At 39.7% G+C, this 14547-nt stretch overlaps 1 protein-coding gene across 1 annotated transcript in view; it reads right to left on the bottom strand.

Moving 5' to 3' along the window:
* The window catches only part of LOC130839985 (uricase), a 93205-nt gene extending 81723 nt beyond the window's left edge, over positions 1–11482 (bottom strand). The window contains exon 1 of the mRNA XM_057714910.1: positions 11385–11482. Within this exon, the coding sequence (XP_057570893.1) occupies positions 11385–11435 (51 nt within the window). The 5' untranslated portion in view covers positions 11436–11482. The remainder of the gene's footprint in view (positions 1–11384) is intronic.
* Positions 11483–14547: the final 3065 nt, after the last annotated feature.

Below are 14547 nucleotides of genomic sequence, written 5' to 3'. Positions count from 1 at the left end.
CAGTATTTCAACTTTATTATATGGTAACTCATTATTAATAACAAAACCCTTGATCATGACAAGTACCTTGTATATTACTAACAAATTCTTGGTTCATGAAGGTATGCACACTCCAGAATAGATGATGGAATGATTACAAAATCAAAATCCAGTCTTCTAGCCATCCACTCTACTTTCACTCTTACCTGTTTTCATTCTATTCTTTTAAAAAATACGTTAAAATATCTCACTCCTCTGCTCAAAACCCCCAATGGCCTAAAACCTCATTTCCTTACAAAGGCTCTAAGATTCTGTCTGGTCTTACCTTCTATGACTCTACTGCTTGTTCACTCAGCTCTAGCCATGCTGGCCTTCTTGCTGTCGCTCAAATAAGCCAGGCACACATTCCCTTCTCAGGACCTTTGCACTTGCTGTTACCTGTGCATGCAACATTCTTCTCCCAAACATCCTCATGGTGTGGTCTGCAATTCCTGCTCTTCCCCTCACTTCACTGTAATATCTCTTCCTCAGTAAGGCCTTCCCTGCCACCCTAGCTAACACTGTAATATCACTCCTCACTCTGCACCTTCACTACCCCCTTTCTCTGTTTTATTTTTTCTCCTTAGCACTTATCACCATCTAAAATAATGAACTGTTGGCTCTTGAGAAAAGAGGGGGGTTAGGGGCACCGACCCTCCGTGCAGTCAAAAGTTGGTGTGTAACACATAATTCCTCTGTATCCACAGATTCAACCAACCATGGATCACGTAGTACAATAGTATTTACTATTGGAAAAAATCCAAATAAAAAGTGGATCCATGCAGTTCAAACCCATGTTGTTCAGGGATCAACTGTATATTTTACTTTAATATCTTTCTTATCTGTTCCCTCACTAGAAGATAATCTCTATGAGGGCAGGATTTTTATCTGTTTTGTTCTCCACAGGATCTCCAGCATCTAAAACAGAGCCTGGTATCTAACAGATGCACAGAGATATTTGTTGAATGAATTGCATGGAGTCAAACAGCACCAATCTTTTGAACCAAGAATAAGTAGGAAAGGGTGAGAAAATACGTTGACAAATGCATCAGGCTTTACTACTTTGGATCAACTGATTTTGATACAGTTAGAATACCTGTATAATTTGAATCTTCTGATTAGTGGATCGTGTCACTTATCCAAAAGTTTCTATCTTCTTTCCAATGGAAACTTCCAAAGATGATGTAGTGAGTAGCAAAAACACTGCTTTGTATTTCATCCACTTTCTCTATTGCTTTCTACCACTTTAAAGTCATAATGAGAGGGGTTAGGAGTAAGAGCAAAAAATATAGATAATGTCAAATTGAGCAGACAGTCCCTGAAAACAAGACAGCTGTTCTTATCAATGGAAATTATCGAACGTGGGCACAAAGAGATTTTCTTCAATGAGGCACCCTATCTGGTTTGGGTTGTTTAAGCACCTAAATTCAAATGAAAAAATATGTCTTTAAACTATATAATTAATGGACTAGAAGGTAATTCTCATTACACAAGGAGGCAGTGTTGCTCAGAAAAACTAAAGAGTCCACTTCATTAGCTAAGTCATGGTTGTGAATTATCATCATACACCCAAAACCACTAAGGAAAGAGCCATAACTTTCCATTTGACTACTGGCCCAACTTCTCCAAAACTCATTACCTTTGAACCAAAGTTGCAAGAAACCCAACACAAATGCATTTATAAAACCCCACTGGAAGGTGCTCTGTTTGAATATTCACTCAATACAACCTTGTTTCAGATCAGGATTTTGTCTTCCATAGGAAGGTTTTCTTTCAGGAATGCTTTTAAAATGGTAACTTTAAATGAAAAAGGTAGCCATTTAAATTCTACAGCTTTTGAATTCTACAACTTGTTTCAGTAGGAATTGAAATCTTCATTTAAATTAAGTCTGCAGGTATCCAGGGCTTTGTGGGCAGCACCAGCGGTGAGGACTGAGGATTTCCCTTCTCCTGCTCTATCAGTATCTTATTAATTCACTCTTATAGACAAAGGTATTGACGAGGTATGCCATGGAGATTAGAGTTACAGATAAACTAAATCACAAATCAACTAGAGTAATGAGTTTTACTTGTAAAATCAACTCTCATTTATTCCCTATGTGGATTTCTATTTGGTAGATTTTCTACATGGAATATTAATACCAGGCAGACTTTCTCCTGCTATCAGCATTCTCTCATACCCACTCAGCCTATCCCCAGCTGGTGAGTGCTTCTCAAAGTAAAGTCATTTTAAATGCCACTCACCTAAAGCAAATCATAATTGGTAGGGGAAATCCTCTACAGGTCAGGAATGCAATGCATCCCAAGGCCAAATAAGCTACTTACTCAAAGTTTTGAATAATTAGCACCACAGTCCTGCTTCCTATGATATGGAAAAACTGATTGCTGGTAGAACTGTACCTTTCTTGAAGACAGATGATATTTTGGAAGCATACTTCTAAAAGTCTAATCAAAGACCCTGAGTGACCCAATACTTGCATTGTCACAAGTGGATTCTGGAGAAGAAAAGGGCAGTTTAGGGCCCTCATTGTATTCAAAGTAAATCCAAGGAGCATTCTTCCAATTGTTGCTTTTCAATTTTTCCTCTATTCCAAACCAAAGTTGTGTAAAAGGAAAATTAAAATGGTGTCAGTATTGCTAACAGAGCTCTCTAAAATAGAGCTTGGAGGCCACTGAGGAAGTGTGAAAATGTGTGTCTCAGCCCAGATGAAATGTGAACTTTGACCACTTATTGTCTTAATACAGGCATCCAGAACATCTTCCCAATGTTCCAGAAACTCAAAATACTTATTGGACCCTTACCCTAAAATAACTCATGACAGCTTACCCCTTAAGGATGAATATTTCCTTTCTTGAGTCATAGTCAATCATAATTCCTGCCAGACAATTTTAACAACTATGTGACTTTTGCCTTTGTAAGCCCCTGACTTTTTCTCTCTCCTGGAACACTCTTCTGGTTTTACCAAATCTGTATCTCCTGAAGTGCAATTCTTAAGACTCCAAATAAAGCTCTTTGTTCTTTGCAGCCTTGATAGTGACTGTTGTTTGACATTTGACATGTGTTTTAACTTAATGAAAAGTAGATTACAAGAAATTTTTCCAATCTCAGGATAATCTGGGCATAAAGTTGGACACTCAAGTGACTTCCCTGGTGGTCCGGTATTTAAGACTCAGCCCTTCAATACAGGGGGTGAGGGTTCGATCCCTGGTCTGGGAGCTAAGATCCCACATGCCTCATGGCCAAAAACCAAAACATAAAACAGAAACAAGATTGTAACAAATTCAATAAAGACTTTAAAAATGGTTCATATCAAGGACTTCCCTGGTGGTCCAGTGGTAAAGAATTGGTCCTGCAATGCAGGGGACATGGGCTCGATCCCTGGTCTGGGAACTAAGATCCCACATGCCACGAGGCAACTAAGCCTGTACATCACAACTAGAGAAGAGAAAACCCGCATGCCACAACTAGAGAGAAGCCTGCGTGCCACAATGAAAGACCCCGTGAGCCGCAACTAAGACCTGATACAGCCAAAAATAAATAAATAAATAAATTTTTTAAAAAAAATTACTAAAAAAACATGGGCCACATTAAAAAAAAAATCTTTTAAAAAAAATAAATAAAATTTTAAAATTTAAAAAGTTGAACACTAAAAATACTACAAAATAATTGAGGCCAAATATGATTTTTTTCCTATTATGCATGAGTTAAGAGAGCTTAAACATGTACTCTCAACTAACAACAAAGACAAGGAAACTGGGGCAGTGGGGAGGGGAAATGAGGGGGATGTTTACAAGGACCTAATACTTTGCTTCAACATATAAATCACTAAAATTCAAGAAACGAGCCACTGAGTACAGGAATATCCTAGTGACTATTATGTGAGTTTAAGTTGCATGCTCCAGTTTTTGTTAGAGAATATTACTGTTGGCCTTTGTGCCACTGACCATTAATGAGTGTGTATCTGACCATAACTGCAACATTATTTGTACTCCAGGTTCTTTCCAGTAGTGTAATTTTGCACACGCCACTGCCAAATTCACATTGGCAGCTCACTGACCAGAAATAAATATTTAATAAGAGTTGCCCCCAAAATATGCTGTCCATTTATTTCTCTTGATTAGTGATTTTTCACTTTTTAAAGGCAAAGATCTTTCTTCAAAACAAATCTTACTTAGAATCCCAATTTTAAGTAGGTAAGATAAGGCTACCTGGGTTGGAATGAGCATGCAGGCTCAGAGCCACTTTTACACCCACCACTTATCAGCCCTCAGACTCCAGAAAAACTTCCGTGCAACCCTAGGGTTTTGCAAGCAGTAGTTTGAATCCATTGCTCAAGATACTCTTAATTTTATTACTGGATGAAACCAATCTTCAGAGAGATACATATTTGAAAAAGGAATTTGGACCTTTGTAGAATTGTCTGAAAGTATGGAGTTAAATGTATTCAAATTGCATTGTTACCTTATTTTTTAATTAAATTAGATTTACTTAAAAAGTAACCCAAGGACCAAGAGTCATATTTAGTATAGTGGTCAAAAGCGTAGACTCTGGAGGAGTTAGGATCAAGATGGTGGAGTAGGAGGATGTACGCTCACTCCCTCTTGCAAGAGCACCGGAATTACAGCTAACTGCTGAACAATCATCGACAGGAAGACACTGGAACTCACCAAAAAAGACACCCCACATCCAGAGACAAAGGAGAAGCTGCAATGAGATGGTAGGAGGGGCACAATCGCGTTAAAATCAAATTCCATAAATGCTGGGTGGGTGACTCACAAACTGGAGAACAGTTATACCGCAGAAGTCCACCCACTAAAGTGAGGGTTCTGAGCCCCATGTCAGGCTTCCCAACCTGGGAGTCCAGCAACAGGAGGAGGAATCCCCAGAGAATCAGACCCTGAAAGCCAGCGGGATTTGACTGCAGGACCTCCACAGGACTGGGGGAAACAGAGACTCCACTCTTGGAGGGCACGCAAAAAAGTGTGCTCACCAGGACCTGGAGGAAGGAGCAGTGACCCCATAGGAGACTGAACCAGACCTACCTGCTGGTGTTGGGATGTTGCCTGCGGAGGTGGGGGGCAGCTGTGGCTCACTGAGGAGATGGGGGCACTGGTGGCAGGGGTTCTGGGAAGTGCTCATTAGTGTGAGCCCTCCCAGAGTCTGCCATTAGCCCCACCAAAGAGCCTGTGGGCTTCAGTGCTAGGTGGCCTCAGGCCAAACAACCAACAGGGAGGGAACACAGCCCCACCCACTGGCAGACAAGCAGATCAAAGTCTTACTGAGCTCTGTCCACCCAGCCCTACCCACCATCAGTCCCTCCCATCAGGAAGCACCCATGAGCCTCCTAGATAGCTTCCTCCACAAGAGGGCAGACAGCAGCATCAAGCAGTATCTGTAGTATTTCATCTTGTGGAACTGAAAACCACAGCCACAGAAAGAGAGAAAAAATGAAAAAGCAGAGGACTTTGTACCAGATGAAGGGACAGGATAAAAACCCAGAAAAACAACTAAATGAAGAGGAGATAGGCACCCTTACAGAAAAAGAATTCAGAATAATAATGGTGAAGATGGTCCAGGACTTTGAAAAAAGACTGGATGCAAAGATCAAAAAGTTTACCAAAGACCTAGAAGAATTAAAGAGCAAACAAACAGAGATATGCAACACAATAACGGAAATGAAAAATACACTAGAAGGAATCAATAGCAGATTAACTGAGGCAGAAGGGCGAATAAGTGACCTGGAAGACAGAATGGTGATCATCAATGATGTGGAAAAGAATAAGGAAAAAAGAATGAAAAGAACTGAAGACAGCTTAAGAGACCTCTGGGACAATGTTAAATGCACCAATATTCGCATTATAGGGGTCCCAGAAGGAGAAGAGAGAGAGAAAGGACTTGAGAAAATATTGGAAGAGATTATAGTTGAAAATTTCCCTAACATGGGAAAGGAAATAGCTACCCAAGTCCAGGAAGCACAGAGAGTCCCAGGCAGGATAAACCCAAGGAGAAACATGCCAAGACATATAGTAGTCAAACTGACAAAAATTAAAGACAGAGAAAAGTTATTAAAAGCAACAAGGGAAAAACGACAAATAACATACAAGGGAACTCCCATAAGGTTAACAGCTGATTTCTCAGCAGAAACTCTGCAAGCCAGAAGGGAGTGGCATGATATATTTCAAGTGATGAAAGGGAAGAATCTACCACCAAGAATACTCTACCCAGCAAGGATCTCATTCAGATTCGATGGAGAAATCCAAAGCTTTATAGACAAGCAACAGCTAAGAGAATTCAGCACCACCAAACCAGCCCTACAACAAATGCTAAAGGAACTTCTCTAAGTGGGAAACATAAGAGAAGAAAAGGACCTACAAAAACAAAAACACACACACACACACACACACACACAAAAACAATTAAGAAAATGGTAATAGGAACATGCATATCAATAATCACTTTGAATGTAAATGGACTAAATGCCCCAACCAAAAGACACAGACTGGCTGAATGGAAACAAAAACAAGACCTATATATATGCTATCTACAAGAGACTCAATTCAGACCTAGGGACACATACAGACTGAAAGTGAGGGGATAGAAAAAGATATTCCATGCAAATGGAAATCAAAAGGAAGCTGGAGTAGCGATACTCATATCAGATAAAATAGACTTTAAAATAAAAAATGTTACAAGAGACAAGAAAGGACATTACATAAGGATCAAGGGATCAATCCAAGAAGAGGAGTAACAATTATAAATATATATGCACCCAATACAGGAGCACCTCAGTACATAAGGCAAATGCTAACAACTAGGAAAGAGGAAATGCAAGGCAGAAATAGAGACACAGATGTAGAGAACAAACATATGGACACCAAGTAGGGAAAGTGGGGAGGATTGCTGGTGAATTAATTGGGAGATTGGGATACCAGTTTGTACACTCTAAATGTATGCTGTCTATTGTCTGTTAACTGTATCTCAATAAAAGTTCTTAAAAAAAAAAGTGTAGACTTTGAAGCTAGACTGACCAGGTTTCAAATCCTAGCCCTCCCATTTATTAATTGCATGATCTTACACAAGTTACTTGACTTCCTACTGCTTTTGTTTCCTCATCTTAATAAGGAGATGCAGACAATAACAGTACCCACCTCAGAAAATGCTGTATTATAATGTTGTGTGTAAATGAGGGATAAATGAATTTGAGTATATAAAACAATCAGAAGAGTATTATAAAATGAAATAAAGAGAACAGCCATGGAAAATTCTTTTCTTTAGCCCTCAGTATTAAGAAAATTTATCTTTCACTCTAAACTGTGTATTTTTATTATGAAAACATTGTGATTCTTATTGTGGCAAAATACAAGAATATAGCTCCACTTCTCCCTTCAGGGCTCATGGGAGACAAAACTAGATGACTTCTCACTGAAAACATACAAAGCCTCAGAGTATTTTACAAGTAATCCACGTAACCACTACTAAGTCAAAGCTGGCATGTAAGTAAAACCTATTACTCTCCCTGGGCTACAAGTACTCTTTCCATGAAACCACCCTGCATTCTAGGTGAAAGGAACAGCAAGACCAAAGAAATGAATATAGAGCATGTTTATAAAAGAGGAAATATAAGAAGATGGCATAGGTTTTTATTTATCAAAAGTTAATATTAACTTGTGTGCCAGTACTTTAAAATATGAACTATTAATATTAAATAATATAAACTTCACAATAACCCTTTGAGGTAGATACAATTATTGCTATTTCACAGATAAGGAAACTGAGGCAGAGAGAAGTCAGTAAACATGCTCAAGAGCACGCGGCTAGTAAATGGTTACTCAGGCAGTCCAGCTACAGATGTGGCCTCTCTTCGAGAGTAAGGAAGAGAGAATGTCAGAACAAGGCTTTCAGAGGATGAATCTGCTAGCAGGAAGTAGGATGGATGCGGAGGAGTGAACAGTAATAACTGCTATTATGTGTGGAAAGCCTATGTGCTAGGCACTCTACTGAGTATTTTACCCACATTCTGTCATTTTAATTTTCACAATAAATCTTTGGGGGCTGATAAAATTATGATTCCCATTTTACAGATAAGGTAATGAAGAGTTAGGGAGATTAAGCCAAGACACATAGGTGGTAAGTGGCAGAGCCAGGACTCAGATCAGTTTTGTGTGACTCCAAATGTGTTCTTAACTGGTCACAAAATAGGACTCTATGTGACGTATGTGAAAAATAGGCATGAAGAAAGAAAACTGACGCAAGAGACATTGCAAGGAAGGAATCCATGGAGTTTAGCAACTGCTCCAATGTATCAGAGAAGTGGGGGGGAGGCGAGCCAAAGATGACTCAGGTTTGAAGTGTGAGTAACCTAGAAAATAGGGACTGGGATCAAAGAGAGAGAAAAGTCAGGAAGAGCTGGCCTGTGACAGCATAATGAGTTCATAGTTAGACAACACTCCTTCCAGAGCAGGAAAACAGTGTGTAGAGCAGAATTTTATTATCTTCACATTAGTTTATGTTAGTCATCCATCAGATTTTCCAAAACCCAGTGAAGAGGCTGGACTAGAACTCCTGCTTCTCGACTGTCTGAACAGATTTTTCTAACCTCCTTTACCATTTGAACAATAAGCATGATTTTTAAAGTGGTGAGAAGGAAAAGAAATTAAAGAAAGGTGCTAGTTTCTTAAGAAAAGGGGTAGTCTTTTTCTCTAGGAGTTTCTGGTCTGTGTTTAATCCTAAAGCAACCAACACATGCTTCTGCACAACAGCCACCAACACTTTGGAAAGAGATATGCAGGGAATATCAAAATGGACAGTGCCATCTGAGCAGAAATAGAAGTTCCATTTTTTGGTGAAAACTTCTGTTTCTTCTACACCCAGCAACACCACCACCACCATCACCACAACCACCACCACCACAAGCTCCTGAGGGGAAATTTTCTGAGAAAAAAGTTCATGATTGATAAAAATGTCAGGTTTCTGCTCTTAATTAGTTGTTGACCTAGGCAAGTAACTTGACTTTTCTGAGCTCACCTAGTTCCCTCCTCTATAGACCAGGTAGGTTGTCTAGATTCTATTCAGTTGAGACTTAACTGTTACTGAACTGATGCTGAACAGCTACTGAACTTTTACTGAACAGTTCTTTCTAATGCTTTATACTCCATTATTCAAACAGGCAGAAAGGAGGGACCAAAGGTCTTGAGCCTAAGTAGAACAGTAAAGCTGAAAGTACTGCTACAGCTCACTTCATGCAATTTCCTCAGTTTAAAAACCAAGAAAATGAAGCACAGGGTCTGGATTCAGCTGGTCAGCAATAAAATCCACTGTAGAGCTGAGACCCCGATTTGCAATCTTGTGCTTTTCCCACTGCACCACAGTGTCTTTTCTAACAGGCTGGTTTAGAAACATTTGCCTTGGATGAACTCAGAGTTACCGGGGCGGGGCATGAACAAATGACAAACAAAAAAACACACAAAGCCTCACTGACCGGAGAGAGATTTATGTGTAGAACTTAAGGTTCTTATATAATGAAATCTCATAACACTTCAACTGAGATACAAAAATATTAGAATGTGTTATGTGATTTTTATAGAGCAATCTAATGGCAAAAGCCTCAAACAAAACTCCTGGTCTCGCCACTGCAGACACTGCATAACCTCAAAAAAGTTGCTCTGAAGTCTCAGCTCCCGTGACTACAAAAGGAAAGAGACGGTACCTTTCTACCTGGGTGTGCCAATGGCAGTTGGTTCCCACTTTGACTTTTCTGCTGGAAAACCAAAGGAAAAAAAAGGATGTTCTGAGCTAGGCAGACAGGAAAGAAAGTGGGTGACGGACGGTGCCAGCCAAGTCCTCCACCAACATCCTAGGTCCCCGTCTTCAGTTCCCTCTTTCTTTACTGCTGACCCTAAGAAGGATACACAAATAGAGGAACAGTGAATAGAAAATTCAAACATGGAAACTCTAGTGAGAGTCAGCTGGCACTGGCTAAGGAGCTATGTGCAGACATACATGCTGCCTGCCTCAAGGGCTGGCTCTGCTCACAACCTCTGTGCTGAGCTGACCATCTGGTGGGTACCTTGGAATTCCTTCGAGACAGGGATTAAATGAACACAGAAAAGACTAATAAAACGAATTCATTGTTTTTATAGATCAGAGTCTTTTTACCTTCTAAACAAGAGTGAAAATGAAAAGATGAAACTAACTACATGTCTCCTTTGAGGTAAAAGCGATCTGGAACATAAAATAGCTCCCCAGGGACTTCCCTGGTGGTGTAGTGGCTAAGTATAAGCCTAGCAATGCAGGGGACACAGCTTTGATCCCTGATCCAGGAAGATCCCACATGCCACAGAGCAACTAAGCCCTTGTACCACAACTACTGAGCCTGTGCTCCAGAGTCCTAGAGCCACAACTACTGAGCCTGCATGCCACAACTACTGAAGCCTGAGCACCTAGAGCTCATACTCCACAACAAAAGAAGCCACCACAATGAGAAGCCCGCACACCACAATAAAGAGTAGCCCCAGCTCGCCACAACTAGAGAAAGCCCGCATGCAGCAACGAAGTCCCAATACAGCCAAAAATAAATAAATAAATAATAAACCTTAAAAAACAATAAAATAGCTGCCCACTCTGAACATAAAGGAATATTCCTCCTCTGGCATTCAGGGGCTTCAAGTCTCCCAAGGGGTCATTTTCTTAATCATTGTCTTCATGCTGTTCACAATCCCAGATCCAATATACATAGTATATTTCTTATGCTAAAATAAACTTTTTTCCAAAAAATTGCACTAATATTCATTTATTCATTCATCAACAAATACTTATGAGTGCCTCCGATGTGCCAGGTACTGTTTTGGATGCTGGGGATATGGCACTGAATGAAATAGACCAAAATCCTGTGGTCATGGCGCTTATATTCTGGTTGAAATCTCTCCCACTTTATTTTCAAAATGCCCACATTAATAATGTTTATTGAATAAATGAATGATAAATAGTATTGGGGGTAACCTGTGAGAATTAGGTGAATTACAGTAAAAAGATGGGCTGTGAGTTACATAAAACCTAAGACAAAATACATATATTTTATAAATCGATCCTTGAATTTCATCTCATTCCCATTCAATTCTCTTTTTATATTTGGCTAGACGACATAAAATAGAGGAAATTCCTAGGAAGTGTTTCTCCCAAGGTACTGAGTATAAAATAGCAACAAAGGAAAAAGAGGCTCTTACCAAGAGAAAAGAAGGGAGAGCCCGGTAATGATCACCCCCATACAGTGAAGTCCTACAGGCTATACCAGGCATCAGATCTTTTAAAACCCAATGAACCTCAGAGACCAACACTAAGATAAGTAACAACCTGGTTAAACACTTACTTCAAGGAGGTTCAGAGGTGACCTTCCACAGCCTGGACTTTGGGGTTTCATGTTGGTTTAAGCTAATCTGAACCAGCGGATTACTGCTGACCTCCAGGCAGTGGCAGCTTTATTTTCACAGCGTCCTGGGTGGTGCAGCCAGTGGAGGGACGGGTTGGACAAACCCAGTATTTCATAATTCAGTCAGGCACAGAGCATGTCCTTGGCCTCCGGGAAGTAAAATTATGAGGATAAAAGCTTACGATGGAAATCACCTCTAGCATTAGGAATGTCAACAAATATGGCAACATAGACATCAAAGCCTGGGTAATTACTGAAACAAATCTCCAAAGAAAGAAATGCCATCATTGGATGAAGCCACCTCTCACCCTCCTCTCCTAAGCTTACTGAATGAAAGAGATTTATTATCTCAGGAAGTTGAAAGAAAGAAAGAAAGAAAGAAAGAAAGAAAGAAAGAAAGAAAGAAAGGAAGGAAGGAAGGAAGAAAGAAAGAAAGAAACAAGGAAAGAAAGAAAGAAAGAGAAAGAAAGAAAGAAAGAAGGAAAGAAAGAGAAAGAAAGAAAGAAAGAAAGAAAGAAAGAAAGAAAGAAAGAAAGAAAGAAAGAAAGAAAGAAAGAAAGAGAGAGAGAAAGAAAGGGAGAAAAGAAAGAAATACCAGAACACAAAAGCATGTAACATTTGCTAGCATAAATAATGCTATCTCAGGGTAGCCTCTCCTTAGAAGGCAAATCTATAATAAAAGGAATGAACTAGGCTTTCTTTGCCATCACTCTTGAACAAAGTACCATTTATAATACTATTGGCTACATTCATAACCAAGCAAAGAGCTGAAGCCAGTTAAAAGTTTTCAAATAATACCAAGGATGTGCAGGTAAAAGAAATTGTAAAAAACAAAATATAAACATGAACAAGGCTAGAAAATGACTTTATGAGGTCCAGGATACAAGCTACCTCCATGCTGAGGAGAGTAGTACGAGGATGGTTCAAATCCTGATTCCCCCCTCCCTCTCATGCAGTATCTCCCAAGAAGGGTAACTTCATTACTTGTAATGATAAAGCAGTTAGAAGCAGTTCTTGTTTAATTAGAGGATCCCGAGTAATGATGAGCAATAGATCTAATACATATATTGAAAAAACACATACAAAACCATCATTACTTTTGTGAAATGTCCTGCGTTCACTAAAATGTCCTGTATCAGAAAGGCTCCGGGAGGAGAAGAGAGACAGGGAGCTTGGGTGGGGTGGGGTGGGGGAAGATGTAAAAGGAGAGGAGGCATAAATGACACTTGTAAAATTTTTTTGTTGACTAATTCTAATCTTTTGCTTTTTAAAACTTTCAAAATATTTTAAGAGTATTGATTCTCTTCTTCTCTTTCAAGTTTTCATTCTTCTCTCCAGCTTCCTTTATTGGCTTTTTTTCCTTTTCCTTCCTCTTTGTTTCCATCTTCTCTGCACTGCAAAGCTCCAAGTTTCTGTGGCTAAGAAAGGAAGGATATGAGAAGAGAGACTGAGAGTGTGACCAGGATTAGAGGCTGAACCATTTATCTCCCTTGAGCCCTGGTTCGATAAGAATTTCTATACAACCTGGTAAAAACTGTCACAGAATGTGGCAGAGATGGAGACTTAGGAAAGAAAGCCAACCATTATAAAGTTCAGTCATGAAACATGTTAAAACACTCACAGTCATTTGTTCCACCTCCATACACTCCACCATCTGGATTTGATATTACATAAGAACATACAGGAAGCTTCGAACGCCAGAAGGTACGCGTGAAGGAGATGACTAACACCACCACCTTGCCAAAAGCCAATGTTTAAGATGGACAGGCTGTGTCCCATACATTCTTCCGGGAAGTGTGGCTTCCCAGAGCTCTTTCCGATAATTTGGAAAATGCATAAATATTGTTCACCTTGTGACACAGGCATAATCATTGCTGGCACTACAGTGACTATGTACAGCACTACGTAATCATTGCTGGCACTACAGTGACTATGTACAGCACTGTGTACCCAGGAAAACATCCCAATACATCTAGTAATAAACGTACACTCTCCATCCATGAATAAAATATAAAATGAAACAAAATACACACACAGAAAAAACAAAGAATGATAATGAAGATATCTTGAAAGGTACCATTATTTTTACTGTTAAACTACTGGAATACTTTGAAGTGTTAATTTCTTTTCTTTTCCTCTTTTATTTTCTTCCTTGTCTTTTCATATTTCTTCTACCTTCAACCTGCTTCCCAATTCGGGCACACAGAAAATGATGTAATTACTGCCTCTCAGTAAATTTGAGACAAGATGGAAAGTAGAAGAGGCCTGCAATTCTTTTTCATTATTCTTCCGGGATCTTAAGAGAACACAATGGTTTTGTGAAGGGGACGAATGTTTCTGTGCTAAACATAGAAAAAGTATCTTGGCGAGAAATAAAATGGGAAGAAGACTGTCATAAACAGAGATTCCCTCTGTTCCAGGTTGGTGGCTGAGGGGAGAAGAGGGAGAGAGGGAGGTCTGCAGGTTCTGAGAGCAAAGCAAACCTGAGCCTATGTCTTGCCAGCATTCTAGTGCAGCGGTGAGACCCAGAGAGAAAAGGGCTGTCTGCCGTGTCTAGGCTGGGAAGAGCATACCAAACTAAGTACAAAATTTCCAGCTAATGTTAGCAGGTAAAAGTAAAGCAGATCATCCCTACAGGTGATGTATAAATTAAGGTTTTTCACTTGGAAGCAAACTGCATGTGGTTTGAGCAGGAAAAGAATGTATCACCTCAAAAGTGGAATTTATTGGAAGGTTATAGGGAAGTTCAAGGAACCAAAACTGGGAAGATCTAGTTTCAGGAAGAGGAAGACTGCGGTAATTTTGATGACCTGAGTAACAGGAAGTATGGGCTTCCTTCAGGGTGCTGACACCAAGTACATCAGCTACAATCTTTTCCCACCCTTGAGTCGCACCTCACAAAATTTAAATTCCTGGAGGAGCTGGAGGAAACTTACTCAGATCCCTTGGTCAATTTTTGGCTAAAGAAGGTAGAATAACTTGTCTGATACTTGCAGGAAATGGTAGGCATTGGAAGGGTTAACCCTCAAAAAGAAAATCAAATGCTATTACAGAAAATGACAGAAAGAAAGAATGGATGCCGGGCAGGCATAAACAATATATG

The sequence above is a fragment of the Hippopotamus amphibius genome, chromosome 1, assembly GCF_030028045.1.
Source record: "Hippopotamus amphibius kiboko isolate mHipAmp2 chromosome 1, mHipAmp2.hap2, whole genome shotgun sequence".
Taxonomy (NCBI): Eukaryota; Metazoa; Chordata; class Mammalia; order Artiodactyla; family Hippopotamidae; genus Hippopotamus; species Hippopotamus amphibius.
The sequence above is the reverse complement of the archived record's forward strand: the minus strand, read 5'-3'. Positions and strand labels throughout refer to the sequence as shown.